The 23,739-nt window shown below is 43.3% G+C and overlaps 1 protein-coding gene across 1 annotated transcript in view; it reads left to right on the top strand.

Annotated features, from left to right (window-relative positions):
• Nucleotides 1-727: 727 nt before the first annotated feature.
• The window catches only part of SYNJ2 (synaptojanin 2), a 70,645-nt gene continuing 47,633 nt past the window's right edge, over nucleotides 728-23,739 (top strand). The window contains exons 1-3 of the mRNA XM_068151252.1: nucleotides 728-1,466; nucleotides 8,898-8,984; nucleotides 19,748-20,018. Of these exons, the coding sequence (XP_068007353.1) occupies nucleotides 1,346-1,466; nucleotides 8,898-8,984; nucleotides 19,748-20,018 (479 nt within the window). The 5' untranslated portion in view covers nucleotides 728-1,345. The remainder of the gene's footprint in view (nucleotides 1,467-8,897; nucleotides 8,985-19,747; nucleotides 20,019-23,739) is intronic.

Raw genomic sequence — 23,739 nt, 5'->3', positions numbered from 1 at the left:
TACATCTCCCAGCAATTCGAGAGACGCCACCAGGAATTGTCCTGTGGACTCTCCCTTTATTCGAATAAAGCTTTACTCAACTCCTCTGTCTCCGTCGTGAACGCAAACTTCTAAGCAGAGAGACTTTTTCCTTACATACCTGTGCCTACCTCCTCAATCTGAGGAACTGAACTCTGGAAAAAAATTAGCACTTCATCCTGCACAGTCTCAACAGGTAATCACGCTGGGAATCCTGCCAGATCCGAGGGGGGCAACACCCTACACGAACAAACTCCACACTTTTATACGAGGGAGCACCTTTTTGATCACTAGTCAATCCAAACCGTGCACTGTGCCTTTTATCCGAAACACACAACCGGCAGGGCCGCGCTTCCCAGGCACAGCCGAAACGCTCTGAACCCCGAAGGCAGCACCCTGCCAAGGGGCCGCGATTCCCCACCGTGGCCTCAGTCGGCTTCTCACCGCAGCCCGGCTGCAGGAAGCGCGAAGGAGCGCAGGCTGCCCAGGGCAAAGCTGGGCGGCAGCCCGCGCTTGCCACGTCACCGGGAAGTCATTTCGGCCCCTCAAGGCATTTCACTTATTCCGGTCCTCCCGCGGTGCGAAGGGCCACAAGGCGCTGCCGACGAGCCGCTGGAGGGCCAGCCGCCAGCCGCGCTGGCTCCACAGCTCAGCTTCACCTGAGCCGCAGCGGCCCAGACGCGCCCCCGAGCGGCTGGGCAGCGCCGACTTGAGGGCCAGGGCCAGGGCCTGCAGCGTCCCACTGGGCGCGGCAACTGCTGCCCGTCCTCCCCTCCCCCGCGGGCAGAGGGTGGGGGTGCCCCGCCGGCGGCTCGTACCTGTCTCGGAGTAGGCGGAGCCGTAGCTGGGGCGCCAGAGTGACAAAGTTAACTCTGCAAAGTTTACAGGGGACCGTGGGTGGGAAGAGAAAGACGGAGAGGGGACGGTCGTTCCCGCCCCGCTGTCCGCAGCTGGGGACTCCCTGAGGAGGAGGCAGCAGCTGTGCTGCGGACCGCAGGGAACCGGGAGAAACAGCAGCCGCAGACTCTCCGCTCCCTTCTCCTCTGGGCGCCCCGTGCAGGCACTTGGAGGCCTGTTGAGGTGACCGGCTCCCGGGAAGGGAACACGGCTACCCATTTTGGCCGCCTCCCAGGGCGTCCTCGCTGCCGGGGAGAAGCGGGCTGCCGGGATCGGGAGCTCCCGCGGCGGCCGGGGCTGCTGGCGGCCCCCCGAGAGCCGCGCTCCCTGCACTTGAGGAGACGGCGACTTCTTCGCCACCCGCGCTGTGGGACGCATCTTCCCTTCGCCGGCACCTCCTGCTCTTTCCTCCCCGCGACCAGCCGCTCCCATGGCTCTAAGCAAAGGGCTGCGGCTGCTCTGGAAGCAGGAGCCGGGGCCGAGCGCTCTGCTGGAGGCGCGCACCCGCCAGGACTGCCTGTTGCTGGAGGCCGGCACCGTGGCGGCGCTCAGTAAGTGCCCCGGGCCGGAGCAGGCCGGGCGGCTTCCCGCGCCGTGCCTGTTGGGGGAGGCTGTGTCGTGGGAAGGTGGTGTGGCTGCGGGTATGCGCCTGGTGCCGCTGTGCTGTCTGTGTGACTCGTGGGGTACCGGCAGCCACCGGTCAATGCACGGGAGGCACTTTTCCTTGTGGCTTGGAGAGAGGAAGGGAAGAGCATAGACTTGGGCCCAGTACAACACTGACTGGAGGAAACTAGCTCACCTCACCTTAAAACCCGGTCTCCAGTATAGCCCTCCAGACCTGCCCACTTGCCGCTGTAGAGTGACCCCCGGTACCCTGCCATGCGTGGAGGTCTAGCCAACATCTCCTCCCTGGGCGACCCCAAGCCTGATCCATGCGTGAACGGCTCTTTCTGTGTCCTGGATGCCATTGTCCTCACCAGCAGCCAGGGTGGAAGAAGCAGGAGAGGCCACCTGCATGTCTGGTCTCTGTGGGGTCTCAGCACAAGGCACTTTTACTGTACTGGACTTGTACTCTACAGCCTTGTATGAGCCTTACTGACCACAGGGGAGGGTTCACCTAAAGGGGTGGTGCCTCTTGAAAGTTCTTTCAGCTACGTCGGGTGCTGGCCACCAGTGTAGTCATCCACTTCAGAGATTGTTTTGAATGTATGACTTGAGATTCACATCCTGTCAAGCACACCTGGCTTCTTGCTGTGATACCATACCTGCTCTTGTGTCCTGCACTCGCATGGTTACTTGAGTCTGTCTCTTTAAGACACAGGCCTGTGTCACATCATCGGGGCAGTGAAAGTCATAAACGTCCATAATGTTTCTTATCTTCTGTTTTGATAATTGCCACCCATGAGTTGGGGCAAGCACAGAAAATGAGGTAATGTGCAAAACCTAGTGGAGGGGAACAGATTGTGCTTGTGCTGCGTTTTTAAAATTGTTTTGCCTGTAATACTTACCTGTTCCTGTAGTCATGCAACTGTTCATGGTGTTACAGTACTCCATATTCAGGCAGCTAAGAGGAAAGGGATGACTTAAACTGTAAACTTCCTAGTAAAAAATACATGTACATTGCAATTTGTAAAATGTCAATTGCAGTGTCAGCTCAGGATGCAGGGCCACTGAGCTGAATCTTACATTTCATATGGTGGCAAGACATTCAGACTAAAATGCCTGGTTTTCAGGTTTTGGGGGTTTTATGAACCAAGAGAGCCAAAAAGGTCTTCAGGTGGCAGCTGATTTTTCATGAGAATAGTTCTGATAATGGAAAAAATACCATCTCCAGTGATAAAGATCTGTTAATGCCACACTGTGAGGGGTTTATTTTAATTTTTATTGGAATTTTATAATGTGTGATACTTTGAAGGTTCATTTTCTTGTTAAATTAAGTGGCAATGGTGTGTTACATTTCTCTGTTTGGGGGGGGGGGGGGGAGGGTGGATTTTTTGAACTGGCAAAATGAGAATTCTGTTAGTAATGAGCAGCATTTTGTTTGCTTTCCCAGATTAGGAAACCAGTTACATTAAACCTTTTCATTGTTGCCAGTGGGTTTTGATCTGTATTTCATGACTTTGATACAAATCTAAAGCATGTCCACTGCTTAAAGCCAATGTGCATGAGTAAAATCGAGAGACCAGTATTCATCTAGTGATTCCAAGCCATTTGTGTGACCAGTAGTTGGAATCTCAGTAATTAAGGGAATCATAATTTACAACATCTTTTTCTCCCCCAGTGTTGCTATCTCCTCTTTGAATTACTATAGTTAAAAATGATGAGAGCTTTTATATAGTCTCTTTTAAAATGTATATTGGAATCATTTTGAAGTATTGATCTGTAGCATGGCTGGCATAAAAGCCTGTTCACCATGCCTTTTGAAAGTCCAATGTCACCTCTTGAGATAGCTGTAATCATGTGTGCATGGACATCCCGCCCACTCTGTGTTAATGGCATTGTCATTTCATTTCATTTGGTTTCTCTTTTCTTGCCTGTAGTTGGTTCCTTTATTACAGGAAATGCTAATTTATCTAGCTGAGACAGTTTAGTTTGTTTCTTACTTTTATGCAGCAAAGGACCAGAGAAAGGAGGGGGAAACTAGTGTAGATGATGAGTGTAGATTACAAGATTCATTGTCTATGTTAGGAAACTGTTAGCAGTTGTGGGGTATAAATTCTGCTTGATGGTTTATGTCTGTAGTGACAGCAAGTTTCTGTGTTAATATATGTAATATATGACAGAAAGCTTATAAACATAATGGTCTAGCTCTGGGGAGATGGCCCGGGGACTTGTCTTTTATATAGAGTAGAATAGAATAAACCAGGTTGGAAGACACCTTCAAGATCATTGTGTCCAACCTATCATCCAACACCACCTAATCAACTAACCCATGCAACCAAGCACCCTGTCAAGTCTCCTCCTGAACGCCTCCAGTGATGGTGACTCCACCACCTCCCCGGGCAGTCCATTCCAATGGGCAATCACTCTCTCTGTGTAAAACTTCCTCCTGACCGCCAGCCTGAACCTCCCCTGGCGCAGCCTGAGACTGTGTCCTCTTGTTCTGGTGCTGGCTGCCTGGGAGAAGAGACCAACCTCTGCCTGTCTACAACCCCCCTTCAGGTAGTTGTAGAGAGCAATAAGGTCACCCTTGAGTCTCCTCTTCCCCAGGCTAAGCAGCCCCAGCTCCCTCAGTCTCTCCTCATAGGTCTTGTGTTCCAAGCCCCTCACCAACTTTGTTGCCCTTCTCTGGACTCGTTCCAGCAAGTCAACATCCTTCCTAAACTGAGGGAAGTTCTTAACTGCCCACAGATCACAGCACTGGCCAGTAGAGATCTAATGGTTTAGTCGGGTCTGTGGTGATGGGTTGGACTAGATGATCTTTGAGGTCTCTTCCAACCTTGGGGATTCTGTGAATGGCTTTGAGTCTGATGTTCTTTGGTTGTGAATTAATGTATTCATATATATGTGCATGCAGGTCTGTTAACATAGTCTTCCTCCCTAGAAATAGAATGTTTCCAATCGAATGCAGGAAGCCAGTGAACCGATTTTCCCAAATGCCACTTCCTAGCTTTATTTGTTGTGTTTTCAGGCAGAAATACCAATTTCTAGAAAATGTGTAAATATAGTTGTGAAACTCTTTTCTGTAAGTCTGATCACAGACATCTTCTTCAAGAGCTCTTGGATGCTGAACTTGGAACTATGGTACCTTTCCACTCTCTCCCTCCAGTCACTGATGTTTCTGGGCACCATATGTGCGAGAAAGGTGTTGGTTCCTGTTGAAGTCTGGGGGATCAGCCCTAAGAAAGGATTGAATAAAGAAAACTGTCCAGTCTTGGTAGCCATTAAATGGAATTTGCAGCTTTTACAAGTAGGAAGGGGCATTTGCATAGGCCATGTGGAATATGTACTTGAGAGGCCTTTTCCTGGTGTTTTTCTTTGGTTCTGAAACATTTTACACATGGGAAAAGACCACTCTGAGTTTGTTGTAGCTTAGTTTTGTTGAATTATGGTGTGTCTTCTGTTTCACAAGGGTTAAAATTTTGAACCAACATTCCAGTCATATATAATTTATATCAGAGTTTTTACATAATTGATACTAAGAAAAGTGCCTGAGGAACACAGTGTGCAGGTCTGTAAAGCTGTTATGAGCACAACACAGTTGTGGCAACGATTGCAGAGAGGTAGGTACTCAATTATGCTTAGTGGAAGGGAAGATTACTGAAAGTTTTCATGGAAAGCTTTAGTGCAGTTTGGTAATGACTGTGTGTATTCATTAGTATCTGTCGCTGTTATTCAGTAGTAACTAAATGCACTGTATTTGCAAATTGGACTTTTTCTCTGAGGAGAAAACTTCTTGTGAGTTTCATTAACTTCTGTAGCAGTGTTGTGCATTAGCTATATACGTATGCATCTCAAGCCATCTGGCTTGAAAAAGGAAGGATTTTACATGGGAGCAGGGTGTAGGTAAACATCCAGTCCTTGTCCTAGATTTTCAAGCAGACCACTCTTACTGCCTCTGCAGTTTAGAGTTTTTTATGAAAGCTACTGAAGAATAAAACCTCTGAGTTTGGAACACTTAACAGACAAACTGGAAAATAATTTTGGTGTTACTAATTAGAAAAGTCCCATGTCTTTGGGCATATCCAGCTGCCCAGTGGTGTTGCTAAACCACTATTTTCCATACTGTTAAAACTTGTCAGATATGGTTTATGTTTTCCCCATTAGTCCACAATCCTTTAGAGTTTTGTAGCAGTTTTTCTCTTTAACTCTCTTCTTCATCTTGCAAAATCAGTAGTAGTATATCAGTTAGCTCTGTTCTCTCTCTAGTCTATCTCTCTGACTCTTGTGTCCTAGCACTGTTCATGAATGCTCTGGGAGATGTTTCAGACTAGGTTTTGCTGGCAGTTATTTGAGATTTCAATAATAAATGTGTAGAATTTGGAAATACTTATTTTTAATAATAAGGCATGAACTTGACTCAAGCCCTTTGCATTAATATCTTTTTAAAGTCACACTTCAGTTATGCTTTCTATGTATTGCTTTTTATAATGGTTTGGAGGGGTGGGGGTGGAATTCCTCATCCTTATCCCTCACCCCCTTCAAAAACCCTGAAAGATTGGCTGGGTTGTGTTTGAATCTGGCTTAGGACTTCCCAGTGCTGCAGGGATTCTGCCTGTATCTTTACTTGCACACTGGCAGGGCATGCAGCAATATGTGATGGCTGGAGGCTGTGAGAGATGAAGGACTCATCCATCCAATCCTGAGGGCCCTTATGGAGGGGATACAGCATTTGGGAGCTGCTGGATGACCTCTATTGCCTGGGACCCCTGCCCTGGCCTACGCATAATGGCAGTCATTACAGTGCAGATCAGGAGTTTGAGCAACACAGAGGAGTATAATGGAACAGGAGTCTTCACATTCTGTCAGTACCTATAACGAATGGATTACTTTTTTTCTTGCCACACAAATTATGTCTGCATGCACTAAAATATTCTGGCCCCTCCATTTGCATGACCCATGGGCATAGCTGTGTCTGTTTGGCTTGTTCCTTCCCTCTCAAACTATCCACAGGTGTGGTTTTAGAGCATGCTGTATCTTTAGAAAAGTGCATAGAATTATCAAGGAAAGATCAATTTGCTGCTTTTTTGGTTTCTGAGTCTAAATTGCTTTGGGGAGCAAAATGAACCCTGGGATAAAGTACAGAACCTGACATGTGGTAGAAGTTACCAGCAAGTTGTTAGCCAGGAGTGGAAACACAGGCTGGACTCTTCCCAGAGCTTTGTGTTTGGAGCCTGCTCCTCCCTTCCAGCCAGCTCTGCTGGTACTAATGCTACTGTGCAGACCTGTTCTGTCAGATGGCCTGTCCAGTGGTATTTCTGTATCACTGTTGACAAACTGCAGCTGTTTGCGTGCTTGGAAAAGTCCTGTGCTGGAAGCTGATGTGTGTGTGGGATGCTGCTAGCTTGACCTAGGAAACTGGTAGCTTCTGTACATGCTAGTGTCAGGTGCTTCTTGCTGTTAGTGGCAACTTCTGTGTTGCTGATTTCCACACTGAAATAAATTCCATTATTTTGTATCATGCTCCTGCCAGATTCTGTAACAGTCAACATGCCAAGCTGTAATTGTGTTCTGAAGAATATCACCATGCTTTCAAGGTGTCTTTTAAATGTTTTCAAGTTGTGCCTCTCCTGCAAGGTGGTGAGCTCCTCTATCAGCCTGAGCTCTGAATCTTTTGCTGTTTCTGTCATTCTCTATTTCTTCCAAAAGATGCAATGTTGGGAGCAAGAATTTTGCTTATGGTTTTTCCTTTGTATTTTAAAGGGAACAAGGATAAGCTTTTAAGGCAGAGAACAGATTTAATTAAAAAGCCAATTGTTGCTGCTATTTTCTACTTAGAGAAGAACCCCTGGAAAGTGCAAGATCCCTTGTTTTACCTCTTTTTAATTTTATTCTAGTTTTTAATTCATAAGGAAGGATTGTCAGAGTCTTTTATAAAAAGTTAAACATTGTTATAGTCTGTCTGAACTATTTTTGATTATTTTTATTTTGAACTGACAAGAACTGAGCTTTCAGAGTCTCAGCTCTTAGGAGGTACTGGTACTGAATATTTACACTGTGACCATCCAGAGGTTTAAGTTACCCAATAAAAATATCTTTATCCTCTTTCTGTTGCTTGTGTTTCGATTCACTTGTGTGTGTGTGGTATTAATACTTTCTCCTGATTCACTCAGTGTCTCTAAGAAAGTGGAATAGACAAGTTGTGAGAGTCTGAGATCAAAAGTAAAAATAACAAATTTTCAAGTCTTCTTTATTTGTCATGGGTGCAAAAATGGAGACAAACATGGTACGATTTCCTTTGGGGATTGCTTCTGCTAAGGAATTGTGGAACCATCCTTCCTTTCACTTCAAAATGTCAGTGTTATATGGGATATTTATTTGCTTTCCATGCTTCTCTCTGAGCTGCTTGCCTCTTGAGGTTTATAAAGAGAAGTCTGTTCTGTTCTTTCCTTTCTGTTCTCTCATCCATTGCAGGCAGTTCAATTTGTCCTTTATATGCCCAGAAAGTTCAATTTTGTTTTTTAGCTTTTCAAGTTGACTAGGAGCATGAGATTGTAAAGTATTAGCTAACCTCGAAAGTACCATGTTGCCTGTTTTGCTGTGCTCAGGAAGTAAATAGACATTTGAGGGGCACAGCCTGTTTACCGCATGACAAGTTAACCTTGTTCCTCATTCAGAAATACATACAAAGAGCAGACTTACTCATTCAGAAAATACTTTGTTTTTACTTCAAATTGCAGCCAGTGAGAAGTTTGGGCCATGTTCTGGCTTAATATCTGAATATTGATTTTGTGCCCATTGAAGACAGTTGTTGCAGAAAAACACAAATCTAATATCAGCATCAGACTCAGTTAATTCTTCTTTCACTAAAATCTAAGTTTAATCCAGCTTCAAATCAGCATCTGATATTATGTCTACATCAAAGTTTATTATCTGGTGTAAAAAATTCCTCTTCTGTCTGAAATTAGACTCTGAGAATCTGGAAGCAGAAACCATCTCTCTTTGCACTTCAAGGAAAGTTATATTATATTTTACCTTATGACCACAAAAATTACTATTTTATTCTTATTTTAGAATGGCATGCCTGTGTATTCCTTATTCTGAAACTGGTGTGGCCTCTGTACCATACAGTAAGAACATTATCTTTCCAAACAACCTGATTGTTAGTAGCGAGTGCCCTCCTTTCTTCTAGGGTGGTGCATGGGGAGGCTGTGCATTTCTGTCCCATCGCTTTTTAATCACTGTTTTACAGCTGTTTATCCATACCTTTGTACTGTAGGGTTTTTTCACATGTAGTGTTGTTTTACTGATGTAGGCAGTAGAAGTCTGAACATTTTATAAAGACTGGAAAAGTTTACTGACTTTAATTTTGTGTTTCTCAGCTCCAGAGGAAAAGGATGCAATTAAAGGACAGTATGAAAAGCTGATGGAGGCTTATGGCTGTTTAGGAGAACTTCAGCTTAAATGTGGTAAGTGACTATTGGTATGACTTGAGGTTATAAAACACCCAGACAGTACTAAAAGACAACAAGTGGCTTATGCTGTCCAGTTCCTTAACTTATGAAAGTTAATTACACCTTGTTATGTACACTTGGAAAAGATCTGTTTCTTCTTATACACTGTGCCAAAAGCATATCACTACATGAATTTTGGATTTTTCCCTCATTTTTGTTTTGTCTGGCATTCTTAGCTGTCTGAAGCTAATTGCCTTTTTATTTTTGCTTACCACATTTGTCCAAGGCAAGCTATGATTTCTTACTCTTTTTTTGAAAGATCATGTTTGAACACTGATTAATCATGGTCGTCTAAGGCTGCAGTGCTACAAGTTGTCAGTCCTTAATATAATGCCCAGTTGCCTTTTATTGGGTAATTCACATGGGTAAGATTTGCAGAAGCAGGACTTCAGTTTCAGGCAGTATAGTAAGGACTTTTTATTCTCATTGTTGTAAATTTCTGTATGGTTTGGGAATGTTGATTTTGCAAAGGACTTGCTATTATACTGCCTACAGGAATGTTAATGGAAATAGCATGTTGTAGGAAAAGAACTGCAGTCACTGACTTGGTGATAATAGTAGCTTGCACAGCAGACTTTGAATTCACTGATGAAAAATATGTATTAAAACAAAAAGCCTTGGTCCCGTGGTCTTCTTACAGTACTTTTGACTTGGAGGGATGACAAGACTGTTTTCCATGTGACTTGGTCAAGGAATCTGCCAAAGGCTGTGGTGGTGTGAGCACTGATGTATTTAGACCAGTAGATGTAAGTGTATCTTTTTATAGCCTGCTTTGTTTTTTTCCCTTTTTTTTTTGCATTTTTATGACTTGAATAATATGACTTGAGGTTGATCTGAAGAGGTGACTCCAATCTGAAAGATTTCTGTGTTCCTATTAAACTGCAGGCCCATCTAGTCTTTAGAAATGAATGTGAGCTTTTTGTTTCTGTTCCTTGTGAAGATAATTAGGCAATTCTATGGAGATTAATATAACTTTGTTAGTATAATTAAACATGGAGGACTGGTGATTAGTTTTTCTTGGCACTTGGGCCTGTTTTTCTTCATAGGAGTCTCATGAATCTTGTTGTAATAGTAAAGGAATGTAGCTGTTGAATTTAAACTACAGATGATGGTAATTTCTTTTATGTGATGGAAACTAAATATAGCCAGATTTAGTCTTCATATTAAAAGCTGAATGATTTCAAATGATGTGTGAAATCTTCTCAGCCTTATATTTTTTCTCCTTTATCCTTTTATTTCTGTTTCCTGTGTCCTTATTTTGTTTTGAGCAACACCTGTTTAACTTTGGTGCCCTCAAAGTTTGAGGATTTCACTCTCTGAGCTTTGTCTCTGCACCTCAGCCTTGTTCTAGCATTGAATTACTTGGTACAAACTTCCTTTAGAATGGGTTGTTAATATTTTTTCTTTTTTTTGTAATTGGATAAAAGAGTTAGATACTGGAGACAAACTTCTAATTGTGACTGAGTAGAAAGACAGGAGGGTTGTGCTGTAGTGGTAAGCAAAGATAAGTAAATATTTTGTGCTGCTGAACATACTTTAAAAAGCAAAGATGACTGCATGTCTGTTATCTCACCATTCAAGAGGTAGCCCATATTTTTCAGTCTCAGTTATACCTTCTGTATTTTCCATCTTGCCTATAACTAAGTTCCATGCAAGCTGTTGCTTGCATCAATGATTGACAGTAGAAAGGAACGCAGTGTAACTTCAGTCTCTCTTCTGTGTAACTGCAAACAAGGATGTAATTGGCCAGCTCTTCACCAAGTGTCAGTGATCACATAGACTTTGTTCATGAGTTCACTCTTTTTTTTCAAACCTACAGACCATAAGTACTAAATTAACTGAAAATATTTATGAAAGTACATTCCACTGGGATAATAAAAGAATATAGTTGTAGAACAGAAGGGCAAACTTTTTTTCAAGACATGAAAAATGTTTCTGAGCACTTCAGTTGACCTGTAAATATTGCTACTTAGGAATCAATAAATCACATGGCATGCCTGTCAAAGCAGATCTTGCCTTTCACAAGAAAGGAGATGAACTAAGTGAAACTGACTCACAGAGTTATTGTTTCCCACCAGTAATAGCATTCACTTCTATGTACTTATGTCTGTTAACATGACTCACTGAGTTCTTTTGCTTTATTTTGTGAGATGGATGGCGGCAGAATGAATTGTACAGTGTTTCTGAGCTGAATCTCAGCCAAGATTTCGCTGCCAAAGAAGATCTAGCAGTGGCAAATGCATCTCGGGCAAAGTGTTAAAAGAGCTGGCTTTGCCGTGTTTGGTTTAGCTTCCGATGTCAGGAGGGGGGCACATGTAATGTATTATTTTGATGCCAGCACCACATAGGTGCTGTATTTGGGGAGGCATTCTGAATTCATTTGACTGTTTACACTCTTCCTCTCACATATATACAATGTGCAATTGAAAGGAAGAAGTTTCAAAGGAAAAAAACCCCAAAGTGCTTGTTTTCTGTTCCTTTTGAACATTTGCTTATAATGTATTTTTATTCAGAAGAGAAAGAAAGAGTATCTTTGACACTAAAATTGCTGTGTGAAAATCTTGAGCCTTTTCTTTATTCTGCTCTACATTTCCTCAGATACTTTCAGTGAGGAGGTTAGAATTGACTCCTCAGCTATGTTCTGTTGCTAATTCTGAGAGGCAAAAATGTCCTGCAAGTTGTTTTTCAGTGGACTATAAAGTGAAGTGGAGGCATGTGTGGAGTGGAGATGGAACAGACAATGACATGACTGTGTTGGAATGGAGAAAAAGCAAATACTGGAGCAGATTAATTTTTAAAAGGAAAAGGCAGTTGCCAATGTATGCAGCACGGGCAACAAACAGGAGGAGCTGGAAGCTACCCTGCTACAGGAAAGCTGCAACATAGTGGCAATTATGGAAACTTGGTGAGATGAATCTTAGGACTGGAGTGTGGCAATCGGTGGCTACAGGCTGCTCAGGAGGGACAGGAGAGGTAGAAAGGGTGGAGGTGTTGCCCTCTATGTAAAGAAGAGAATAGAGTGCAAGGAGTTGTCACTAAAGAATAGCCACGAACAGGTTGAAAGCTTAAGGGTAGGTATTGGGGATCAGGACAATGAAGGCAGCCCTGTGGTAGGAGTCTGCTACAGGCCATCTGAACAAGCTGAACCTACTGATGAAGCCTTCTTACTCCAGCTCGAGGAGGCATGGAGATCACAGGCTCTCATCCTTCTGTGGGATTTTAACCACCCTGACATCTGTTGGAAAGGTGGCACGGATAGCTGTAGGCAATCCAGGAGGCTCCTAGAATGCCTAGATGTCAACTTCTTCAGACAAGAAATTAACAGCCCTACATGAGGGGGTGCATTATAGACAGTGGGATCAAGACCACCATCAGCAAGTTTGCAGATGACACCAGAGGGACATGCTGGAGGGGTGGGCCCAGGTGAATCTTATGAGGTTCAACAAGAGCAAGTGCAGGGTTCTGCACTGGGCTGGAACAATCCTCACTATCAATACAGACTGGGGGATGAGGTGATAGAAAGCAGCCCTGTGGTAAAGGACTTGGGAGTGCTGACAGACAAGAAGCTGGACATGAGCAAACTGTGTGCTTGCAGCCCAGAAGGCCAAACACATCCTGGGTTATGTCAAAAGATACACGGCCAGCAGATCCAGAGAGGTGATTCTGCAATGCAGTACTCCAGCTCTGGAGCCCTCAATATAGAAAGGACACAGATCTGATGGAGAGGGTCCAGGGGAGGGCCACAAAAATGATCAAGGAGTTGGAGCACCTATGCTACGAAGTCAGGCTGAGGGAGCCGGGGTTGTTCAGCCTGGAAAGGAGGAGGCTACAGGGAGACCTAATAGCAGCCTTCCAGTACCTGAAGGGGGCCTACAAGAAGGATGGAGAGAGGCTGTTTACAAAAGCCTGCAGTAATAGGATGAGGGGCAAAGGCTTCAAACTAGAGAAGAGCAGATTTAGATTGGATATTAGGAACAGGTTCTTTAGTATGAGGGTGGTGGAAGACTGGAACAGGTTACCCAGGGAGGTGGTTGGGGCCCCATCCCTAGAGATATTCGAAGTGAGGCTGGGCAGCCTGATCTGGTTGAGGATGCCTGTGCTTACTGCAGAGGGGGTTGGACTAGATGAACTTCAGAGGTCCCTTCCAACTCAGACCATTCTATGATAGAAATATTTGCAATTTAGAACGAGAAAATAAGAACTGAATATTGCCTCCTTTTCATTGCAACTCATAGTAGGCAACACTGAAGTCATCCTCTAAATTACAGGGGAAACAGTTGCCTTGAGTCACGTAGTCAAGTTAAACACAGAAACTGCAGCTTATTATTGTAGGGTGTGACGTACCAGAACTGTGTTTCCTGTTCAACTTGGATTAAGGCAGTTGGTTTCACAGGAACTTCTGAAAATATGGATGCAAGTAATTTTTGTCTTGTTTCTTTGCAAAATATTCTCCATCCTCTGCCTCCCTTGTGCAACCTGATGAAAGGGCATTAGGCATGTGTCATTGTGAGCAAAATATCTCTTACCTTTCTTCAAAAGTTATTTCTAGACAGTTCTGGTGATTTATAGCTGTAATGGGGCACAGTAATGATCTTGGGCACAACACACGAACATTTATTCCCATCTACCTGATGTCAAAACTTGGTCCATAAGCTTTGAAAGACTTCCCCCCCGCCCCCAGTGTATATGGGCCGTGCTTTGTCATGGGTGCGTTGCTGTAGAAAGCATGGCCAATGAGGGACAGTTTACTTCTTGCTCAGAAATTATTTCAAAGGTTTCTTCAGAGCATTCCAGATTGCATCCCAAGGAAACGCGGGGCATTCATAAGATCTTCTTGAACTGCAGTTCTTTTGTTGCTCAATCACTTCCATCTATGTGTAAAGTTTAGAAAGGCCAATATGAAGCAGGACTGTACATTGAACTACTTGTAAAAGTTAATGGGGGAATAAAAAACGTTTGTTTTTTGAGATGGGAGGCCTGGTGAATAGTCCACAGCTGATGTAGTTATTGGTACAAAGTGAAGTATAGGAGCCAGACCTGGAGCCTTGATCACAGGAAAAACTATTCCTTCCTTTAGAGTTTCTTTTTATTTGCCTTACTGCTGATCCTGTTAGTCATGCACCTTGGGGCTGTCAGCTGAATATAACATACTTCCTGCTACCATGGTGCACATGCAATCAAGAGAAAAGTGCCACTGCATTTGTGTTAATTAATTTTTCAAATGACTGTTTCAAGAAGTAATACAGGAGTGTGGCCTGTAGTCTGCTCCAGGTGTACAGGTTGCTCCTGAGAGCCAGGAACCTCTGGAGACTGGCTGCAATGGTAATACTGACAGGGCCACTGCCTTTAGAGAACTAATTTGGTGTTAATTCTCCCTTTGATCTTGAGGATGCATTGCCAGGATTTTAAAACCTAGCTTCCTGATTTGTTTGAGCTTACTGTTAAGGGGTGATTGCTCATTTCATGGCTTTAGTATTTTTGTCCATGCTGCTGTTGATGTTCTAGACAGAAGACACATAAATGCCTTGAATAATGTTTAGCTCCCTTCAAAGGTTGTAACCCCATAGTATACTTCTTGATCATGCTGGCAGGTGGATTTGACTTGACTGTCTGATGTATTTTTTTGTTGTAATTGGTGTTAGCCTGGTACTTCAGGTGCTACTTGCATAAAAACAGTTTCACTGGAAACTTAGAACTATCAGTATTTGTAATGTAATTGCAGAGCTGGAAATGGTAGTGAGCTGCAGTTTTGAAAAGTTAAGGCTTGCAGGGGATTAATGGAGTAGTCTTGATTGATTTAAGAGGAAATACTGTCTAGCTTTTAGGAATGTCTGGGTGTTTCAGTTTGATCTGTTTTGTTAAAATTGTGGTATTTTCACAGTTTGCTCAGCAAAAGCTATTTCATTTTAAAAAAATCTCTTGTCTTTCTTGTGCCATGGCTTCACAAATCCACCTACCATAAGAAATTTGGTGTTAATAGCAGGGTTTTTTTTGTTGTTGTTGTTCTTATTTGTTTGGTTTGGGGTTTTGATTTTGTTTTCCTGGGTTTTTTTGGGGGGGTGTGTGTGGTAAGCCAGGAATTCAAATTCTTGCATTCTTTTGTGAGATTTACTGGATAATAAAACTGAATTGTTCAGGAACTAAGAGAATTATTTCAGCAGATTCTTGTCAGCTAAGAATGTTATTTTGCTTGAAATGAATGAGTAAAAGCCAAATAACTTAGTGTCTGCAATTTATAGGAAGTTGAGAAAGTTGATTTTAATTTTGCTTTTTGTAAAAATTACTGCAATAGCAGCATCTATTCTGATTGAAGCAATTTAAGAGATTTCTACTGTTAAATTTAAGTGCTTTCAGATAGGGTTGTGGTTGGTACAGCTGTTTTCATGTTAAGTATCTGTTTTCAAAAGGAAACATTATGGCTTGTTGACATTCACATACCAGAAAAGAAACAATGCTGACTTTTAAAAGTTTAGATTTAGAATTCAATGCACTGATTTTTTTTTGCTCTAATATATCCACAACAATAGTCAGACTTTCACTGTCATAGAATAGAATCAGTAAGGTTGGAAAAGACCTCAGAGATCATCAAGTCCAACCTGTCACCCAACACCTCCTGACTAACTAAACCATGGCTTCAAGTGCCACATCCAATCCCCTCTTGAACACCTCCAGGGATGGTGTCCCAGCAGCAACATCCCTAAGTATCTGTTTCTTATTGTCCACTATATAAAACATGAGGGCTTTGGAAGAAGCAAGCAAAGCAAAGCATCCACCACAGCAAACAACATGGCTGGAGATCTCTTACAACCATCAGCATCCTCCTAAGGTGTGGAGAGCAGCTTCTCCACCACTCAGTTCTTGGCTTTTGCATCTCACTGCTGATGTGGCAGTGGCTCACATGAGCTCCTACACAGCTCAGCATCAGGACAGTGCTGAGCAAGCAGATCCTGATGCCCCCCCTCCCCCATTTATCACACTACCTGTGCAAGTTAGGCCAGCCTGCAGCCCCTGGCTGCAGCCTCTGAGGACTCAGTCAGTGACTGGGCAAATAAGCAGAAGCATTTTCCTGTTAAATTTCTGCCATACTTGGTATTATTTGGATATGTAATATTTTAGTCCTCGGAATAGTGTTTCCAATCTGACAAAATGCCTAAGTGAAAGTGTGAGTGAAGATAGAACAATTATAATTTCCATCACAAACCTGTAGTAATCAATATATTTAAAAATATTGGCAGCCTTGGTTGAGGACAAACAAACAGTGTGAGAAAAAAGGTGTGGGATTTAAAGAAGAGATTCCCAGCCCCTGGGAATGTTGCTGGCAAAGAAGGGAAGACCGGGAGAGTTTTGTTTCACTGTGTATAGCTGTATGACTTAGACCTGACAGATAAATAGTGGAATATGTTTTGGTAGCATTAATTTTGCTGCATGAGGTTCTAAAAGTGTGAAAGACTGATGGGAGCCTAACTTCTACTGAGGATCCTGGCTGTATCTTTGCAGTGAGTAAAAGTGGGTAGGGCACAGGCTTGGATACTGTTAATAAGATGTTGTGATTAGTTTTCTCCTTGTTCCTCCTGCAGACAGTGCAGTGACAGCCAGAGCTGATTCTCAGGGACACTGTCCAAAATGCTGTCTTGGAAACCAGGAGACAGTGTTGTGACCTTTTTCCAAGGCACAGAGTCACAGAGATTTGTGTTAAGCTGAGGCTGTGGTGTTGTAGGTTTCTGTATCTGGCAGTTTTGTAGTGTGTCCCTTGTGATGTAAGCAAATCTGAAGATCACCTCAGCTCACAGGGCAGTCTAGGAGGACAAAGTGGTAAACAAGAGAAGTTCATTATAGCTTTAATATATTTGTTTAATTTCTTCCCTTTTCTCCAGTTTCCTGGGCTGTAAGTGTGAAACTCCTTTGCCAGCCTCTTCCTGTTCAAAGTAATCATGGAAAGGGAATGAAGGCTGCTCCATAATTTGGAGAAAAGAGACTTACTCTGTATGTATAGAATCATAGAACGGTTTGTGTTGGAAGGGACCCTTAAAGATCATCTAATCTAACTCCCCTGTGATGGGCAGGGACATCTTTCACTCAATTAGATTGCTCAAAGCCCCATCCAGTGTTACTGTGAATGCTTCAAGGGATGGGGCATCCACAGCTTCTCTAGGCAACCTGTTTTGTTGTCTGTCCACCTTCATTGTAAAAAAATTCTTCTTTGTGTCTAATCCTGAATCAACTTTTAGTTAAAATATGTTGCCTCCTATTCTGTCACTGCAGACCCTGATAAAAAGTCTCCCTCCCTCTTACAATTCCCCTTTATATATTGAAAGGTTACAATAAGATCTCCCCAAAGGCGTCATTTCTCTACGCTGAATAACATCAGCTTTCTTGTATGGGGTTACTGCACGGTGGCAGGAAACAGTATTACAGCTTCAGAAAGACATCAATCTCATGCTTTGGTGTGACCATTTGAGGCTGTGCCTTTAAGAAAGGGACAGTGCTGGGACACTCTCAACCCGCTACATTTGGGGTACCACCTCAGATCACTCCTCCTCTAGTGATCTGAGGAGGTAGAGATGCTCAACCTCTGCATGTGTAGATGTGTCTCCCATTTTGGGAATGAGTAGTTGAAAGGAGGAGGTAGTAAAAACGATCAAGTCCCTGCTACAAGATAGCACATTTCTAGAGAAGGCAAAACTCTGTAGTTTTGATTGGCTTTTCTGTCATGCTTTATTCCCACTTGTTGACTTATTTAATAAAGAATTGCTTTGTTTATATTCAGTTCTTTTCTGCTGGTTACAAACTCCTCAGAGGTCAGAACCACAAATAACAAGCCCACTGTTGTTAAATTTTTTTGGGGTTTTTTGGCTATTTTAATGTTAACTTTCTCATCTGATCCCTTCTGAATGCTCTTCTGACCTTCTAGGTCACTGAAGCCCATGAAGCTTATGTTCTCTGTCTCAGCATCCCAGCCAGCCTGCTTGCTTGATCAATTCTGTCACTTCTAGTTTTGTCCCTGAAGCATATTAATAGTGATTCTAGATACTGCTTCCGGGTTCTCATGAAGTCCAGTTTGAGATGATCAGTTCTGCATGGTTTCACCAAAGTCACAGAAGCTATGAGTAATCCTGAGGGACAGCTAACTCCTCCTAATTCCTTCTGGAGGCTGTAAGACAATATTTAGTCTGGTGTGAACTACCATGGTGGTAACTGATGTATCTCTTACTCTTAGTTCTTTGTAATTATGCATACTGATGTGCAAAGGAGGAATATACTGTGAGGTTTTGTGTATTTCTGACTCTCCACTATTTCTAACTCTCCACTTTTTCATCTAGAAAAAGTACAGATGTGTTTGAAAACACTCAGTAGAACACAGCATACCTTTGTTACTGAAAGAAATGTGATGAACAGAGCTTTTTTTTTGTAAATACCACCTACAGTGACCTTTACACAAAACTAGCATCAGCAGAATGGAATGAATAAGATCTGATCTCCCACCTTGTCCTGCCATTCCAGTCCCATGTGCCTACACAAATATTCCATCCCTGCAGAAAATCACCCCTAACTCAAGTTGCTGTATCCAGCTTGTGAGCTGGAAGAAGGGACTCCCCTGCTGGTGTGCCAGGGGCAAGAAAAGAAAAAAGTTGTGAGAGTGTCAGCCTGCATTGTTGGACAGCAGGCCGCTGTGGAGGGTTGTAGGGTGATCTCGCCAAGTGTTCCCTTTTGCTGTCTGAAACCGTACTGCCCTAGATTGTCGCTGTGCCCTTAGCTAATTAACTTGCTCTTGGCAGGTCAGTGGTTGTTTCTGCTGTGCTAGAATACCAAATGTTGGCTCATTTCCATCTTTTCTTACTAACTGGAGTGAATAAGATGACCTTGTCTTCATTAGAGGCCAATTTAAGTGAATCAAACAATTTCTTCCTATCAAAACCAGTGTTTTCAGGACAATTGCTCTGCTGTTTCTTAATTACTTCATAATTTCAGAGAGGATGAGCAGAGGCTGAAATCCTGCTGTGTATGAGAGATCTGATTACAGCGATATTCTCAAGCTTCAGAATTGATCTTTTAGTTTTGGGACCATGAATTTCATCTACTACATGATTTCACACTTTGTTCCACAGCTGTGAGAGCTGGAATTCTTTCAGTGATAATTGAGGTTGCCATTTAACCAAGTAGGCTCTTTTGTGACATAAAAAGTAGAATCGCAAGAATTGGTAGTGCTGAGACTTTCTGTATAGCTGAACACACCCAGCTTCAGCTGAAGCCAGTTAGAAATGTTAATGCTTTTTGCCTTTAAAATTTAGAAATCAGTTCAAAATTCCATGGTGGGGAATACACTTTATCTCATAAATGACCAGCCTTTTACCTTACCCTTCCATCAAACCCAGTGAAAACTGTATGTTCTCTAGGGTGGTGAAGTTTGAGTTTTGAGTAGGGTCCCAATACCAAGCTGATGGCACTTCACGAAGTGGGGAAGATACATTCAGGTGCAGCAAAGGATGGGGATCTCTAAGTAAGGCAGAATGTTACACAAGTGCACTCACTTCCCTGCAGTCAAAAGGAATTCAGAAATGTGGCTGAGCGTGGCCCGTGGGTTTGCCTTTGTTCTCTTACGAAGCAAAGTTACTGGCCTCTGCTGGAGCCCTGTCAGCATTGCATGTGACAGGACTGATGCCAAAGGGCCTGGCCTGTGTCCACCTGTAACCCTTTCTCAACTATCTGTTGCCTTCTAGGTAACACTCGGCTGCACTTTCTGGTCCTGGTGACAGGCTGTACGTCAGTGGGAAAAATCCTGGACACTGAAGTTTACAAAATTACTGCAACAGATTTCTGTCCTCTTCAGGAAGAAACCAAGGAAGAGGAGCGTGTTACTGCCTTGAAGAAAATACTGAACTCTGGGATGTTCTTTTTCTCCTGGCCTAATGCTGGCTCAAATTTTGACCTGACTATGCGGGCTCAGAAGCAGGGTGATAACAGCTATGAGTCTGGTAACTCATTCTTCTGGTTAGTACCACATCTTATACCAAAGTCTTTTGTCTTATTACCTCTACCTTACTGGTCAGTCATTCTCAGAGGAAAACGAACTTAAGTATTTTAAGTGCACTTTCTTTCACTTCATTTCACAGAATTGTCAGGGTTGGAAGGGACCTCAAAGATCATCCAGTTCCAACTGCCCTGCCATGGGCAGGGACACCTCACTCTAGATCAGGGTGCTCAGAGTCCCATCCAGCCTGGCCTTAAAAACCTCCAGGAACAGGGCACCTGCTTGGGCAACGTGTTCCACCACCCTCATGGTGAAGAACTTTCCTAACATCCAGTCTGAATCTACTCACTTCTAGTTTAGCTGCATTCCCTCTATTCCTGACATTTCCTGACTTCCCAAAAAGTCTCTCACCAGCTTTCTTATAGGCCCCCCTTAAGATACTGGAAGGCCACAATAAAGTCTCCTCAGAGCCTTCTCTTCAACAGACTGAATAACCCCAACTCTTTTTGTCTCCATAGGAGAGGTCACATTTCATTGTTAATGTAATTTTACAGGGCATGTGGTCTTAATACATTCATGGTAAACCTGGGTCAAACAAGTAACTTCTGTTTAATTAAAATTGATTTTATAGTGAAATGCAATTCCAATGTTCTTAAGAAGGAAACACAAGATGCGTTGCTCACATTGCAGAAGCATGTCTCTACATGTCATGGTTTCCCCTATAGCTCTTTCTAATAATTTGTTTTAAAAGTTATTTAATAGAAATCTGCACTTGAACTGTTCATAAACTCAATCATTTGTGTTGAAGTATCTTCTGTTTCTTTAAAGTGTATTTGTTTACAGTCTGTAGTTTAGTGTTTCAGTTTTTATGCTGAAAGCATCAATATTAAATATGTTTACACCTCAGTGTAAATGTCTGTTGCATAGGAAGAGACTCCTGTGATACTCTGTGCTATACTTCTTACTTTCTTGTGCATACAAAGCAAAGAAGAAGTATTACTTAGAATCATAGAATCACAGAATGGTTTGGGTTGGAAGAGACTTTTAAAGGTCTACCAGTCCAACCCCTCAGCAGTGGGTTTAACTCCACCAGGTTGCTCAGAGCTCCATCCAACCTGACTTTGAATGTTTCTAGGGATGGGACATCTACCATCTCTCTGGGTTATGTGTTCCAGTGTTTTACCACCCTCATTGAAAAAAATGTTTTCCTTATATCTAGACCAAATGTACTCTCTTTAAGTTTAAAACCACTACCTCTTGTCCTGGCACAAGAGGCCATACTGGCCTACCTTTCTTATAGGCCCCCTTTAAGTATCGAGAGGTTGCAATAAGCTCTCCCTGGAGCTTTCCTCTCTCCAGGCTGAACAACCCCATCTCTCTCAGCCTTTCTTCATAAGAAAGGTGTTCCAGCCCTCTCATCATTTTTATATCCTTCCTCTGGACCCACTCCAAGAGGTTCATGACCTTGTGCTGAGGACTCCAGAGCTGGGCACAGTACCCCAGGTGAGGGCTCACAAAAGTAGAGTGGCAGTATCATCTCCCTTGACCTCCTGGCCACACTTCTTATGATGCAGGTGGCCTTCCAGTCTGTGAGTGCATCTGGCCTGCTCATGTCCCACTTCTCATCCACCTCCACCCTCAAGTCCTCCTCTGCAGGACTGCTCTCAATCCCTTTATCCTCCATGCTGCATTTTGCCCCGACACAGGTGCAGGACTTGGCCATGTTGAACTTCATGAGGTTCACACAGGCCTATTTCAAGTTTGTCTAGGTCCCTCTGGATGGCATCCCCTCCCTTTGGCATGTGAGTTGCACCACACAACTTAGGGTTGTCTGCAAACTTGCTGAGGGTGTACTCAGTCCTGTTGTCTGTGTCACTGATGAAGATACTGAACAGCAATGGCCGCAGTAGGGACTTGTGAGGGACACCACTTGTCACCAGCCTCCATCTGGACATCAGGCCGTTGACATGATCTTCTGGATATGACCATCACAGAACCAGCCAGGTTGGAAGAGACCTCCAAGATCATTGAGTCCACTCAATCACCCAACCCTATCTAATCAACTAGACCATGGCACTAAGTGCCTCATCCAGTCTTTTCTTAAATACTCCCAGGGATGTTGACCCCACCCCGGGCAGCCCATTCCAATGGGCAATCACTCTTTCTGTGAAGAATGTCTTTCTAAGCCCCTTGCACAGCTTGAGGCTGTTCTGTTGCTGGTTTTCTGGGAGAGGAGACCAACCCCCACCTGGCTACAGCCTCCCTTCAGGTAGTTGTAGACAGCAATAAGGTCTCCCCTAAGCCTTCTCTTCTCCAGGCTAAACAACCCCAGATCCCTCAGCCGCTCCTCACAGGGCTTGTGCTCCAAACCCCTCACCAGCTTTGTTGCCCTTCTCAGGACACGTTCCAGCAACTCAACATCTTTCCTAAACTGAGGGGCCCAGAACTGGACACAGTATCAAGGTATGGCCTAACCAGTGCTGAGTATAGCAATCCAACCAATTCCTTATCCACTGAACAGTCCACCCATCAAATCTGTATCTCCAATTTAGAGAGAAAGATGTTGAGGAGTAATGAATCAAAGGCTTTACAGAAGTCCAGAGAGATGATGTCATAGCTGTTCCCTTGTCCACTGATGTAGACACTCCATTATAGAAGGCCACTAGTTTGGTCAGGCAGAACTTGCCCTTGATGAAGCAATGCTGACTGTTTCAAATCACCTTCTTGTCCTCTATGTGCTTTATTGGAGTTTCCATAGTTTCCATGAGGATGTGTGCCATGATCTTCCCAGGCACAGAGGTGAGGCTGGCAAGTTGGTAGTTCCCAGGGTCCACCTTCCATCTTTTTCAGGTGCAGTTTTTCCCTTCTTCCAGTCGTCAGGGGCTTGACTTTTCAGATGTCGTGGAGAGCGGCTTGTCAACTGCATCAGCCCTCAGGATTCTGGGATGTATCTCATTAGGTCCTGTAGAGCAATGTATGTTCAGTCTCCTCATGTGATCACACACCTAATCTTCTCTTTCAGTGGAAGGGACTTGGCCCTTACAGTCTTCTTGTGGCAAGTATTGGTTGAGTGGAAAGGAAACAAACAGTGCTGGGGTTTTTCTTCCTTAGATTCAGTTTATCTGCTTTACGAGTTCTGGCAGAATGCTTGAATTCCTATGCCCTTATTTTTTTTCTTACTAAACAAAAAGGTAGCCAGTAAGCATAGCTGTATTGGGAATAAATGAGGGTTATATGATGTAGGTGGAAAATAACTGTCAGAGTTAAATGTGGGTGTGCTGCTAGTGTATGATAAATCTTAAGGCCCAAAGTAGGTGGATATTAGATAAGAAAAAAAGTTCATAAGCGATGAAAAATAAACCTGAGAGAGCAGTTCATTCAGGCTAAGTAATGTGATGTGATTGTTGACTGATAAGATCCAGTGGTTTGAGATTAATTGAGGAGAGACACAAGATTTCTGTTCAACTGTGTTAATTATACATTGTGCTTATCAAGCTCACCAAGCATGTCAGGTCAGACACATGGCACAAATGAGCTGTGTTCCAGTGCTGAAACTCCTAAGTTGGCAGTATCCTTTAAAAAAGAAGCAAACTTCAAAGCAACTCTTTTTATCAATACCATCTTTTGAAAAATTTTCTTTGAATAGAAGTATTTGAACTTTCCTTCTTTGCTGCTTATGGGTAGTCTAGAAGTAGTTCTTGAAGAGGTTCCATTCTCCTGTGTGTTGCACAAGGGATATGA

Source organism: Melanerpes formicivorus, unplaced genomic scaffold, assembly GCF_026170545.1.
Source record: "Melanerpes formicivorus ecotype bairdi unplaced genomic scaffold, bMelFor1.0.p_v2 SCAF_2, whole genome shotgun sequence".
NCBI classification, from domain to species: domain Eukaryota; kingdom Metazoa; phylum Chordata; class Aves; order Piciformes; family Picidae; genus Melanerpes; species Melanerpes formicivorus.
Note: the sequence above shows the minus strand (reverse complement) of the source record. Positions and strands in the feature narration are given on the sequence as shown.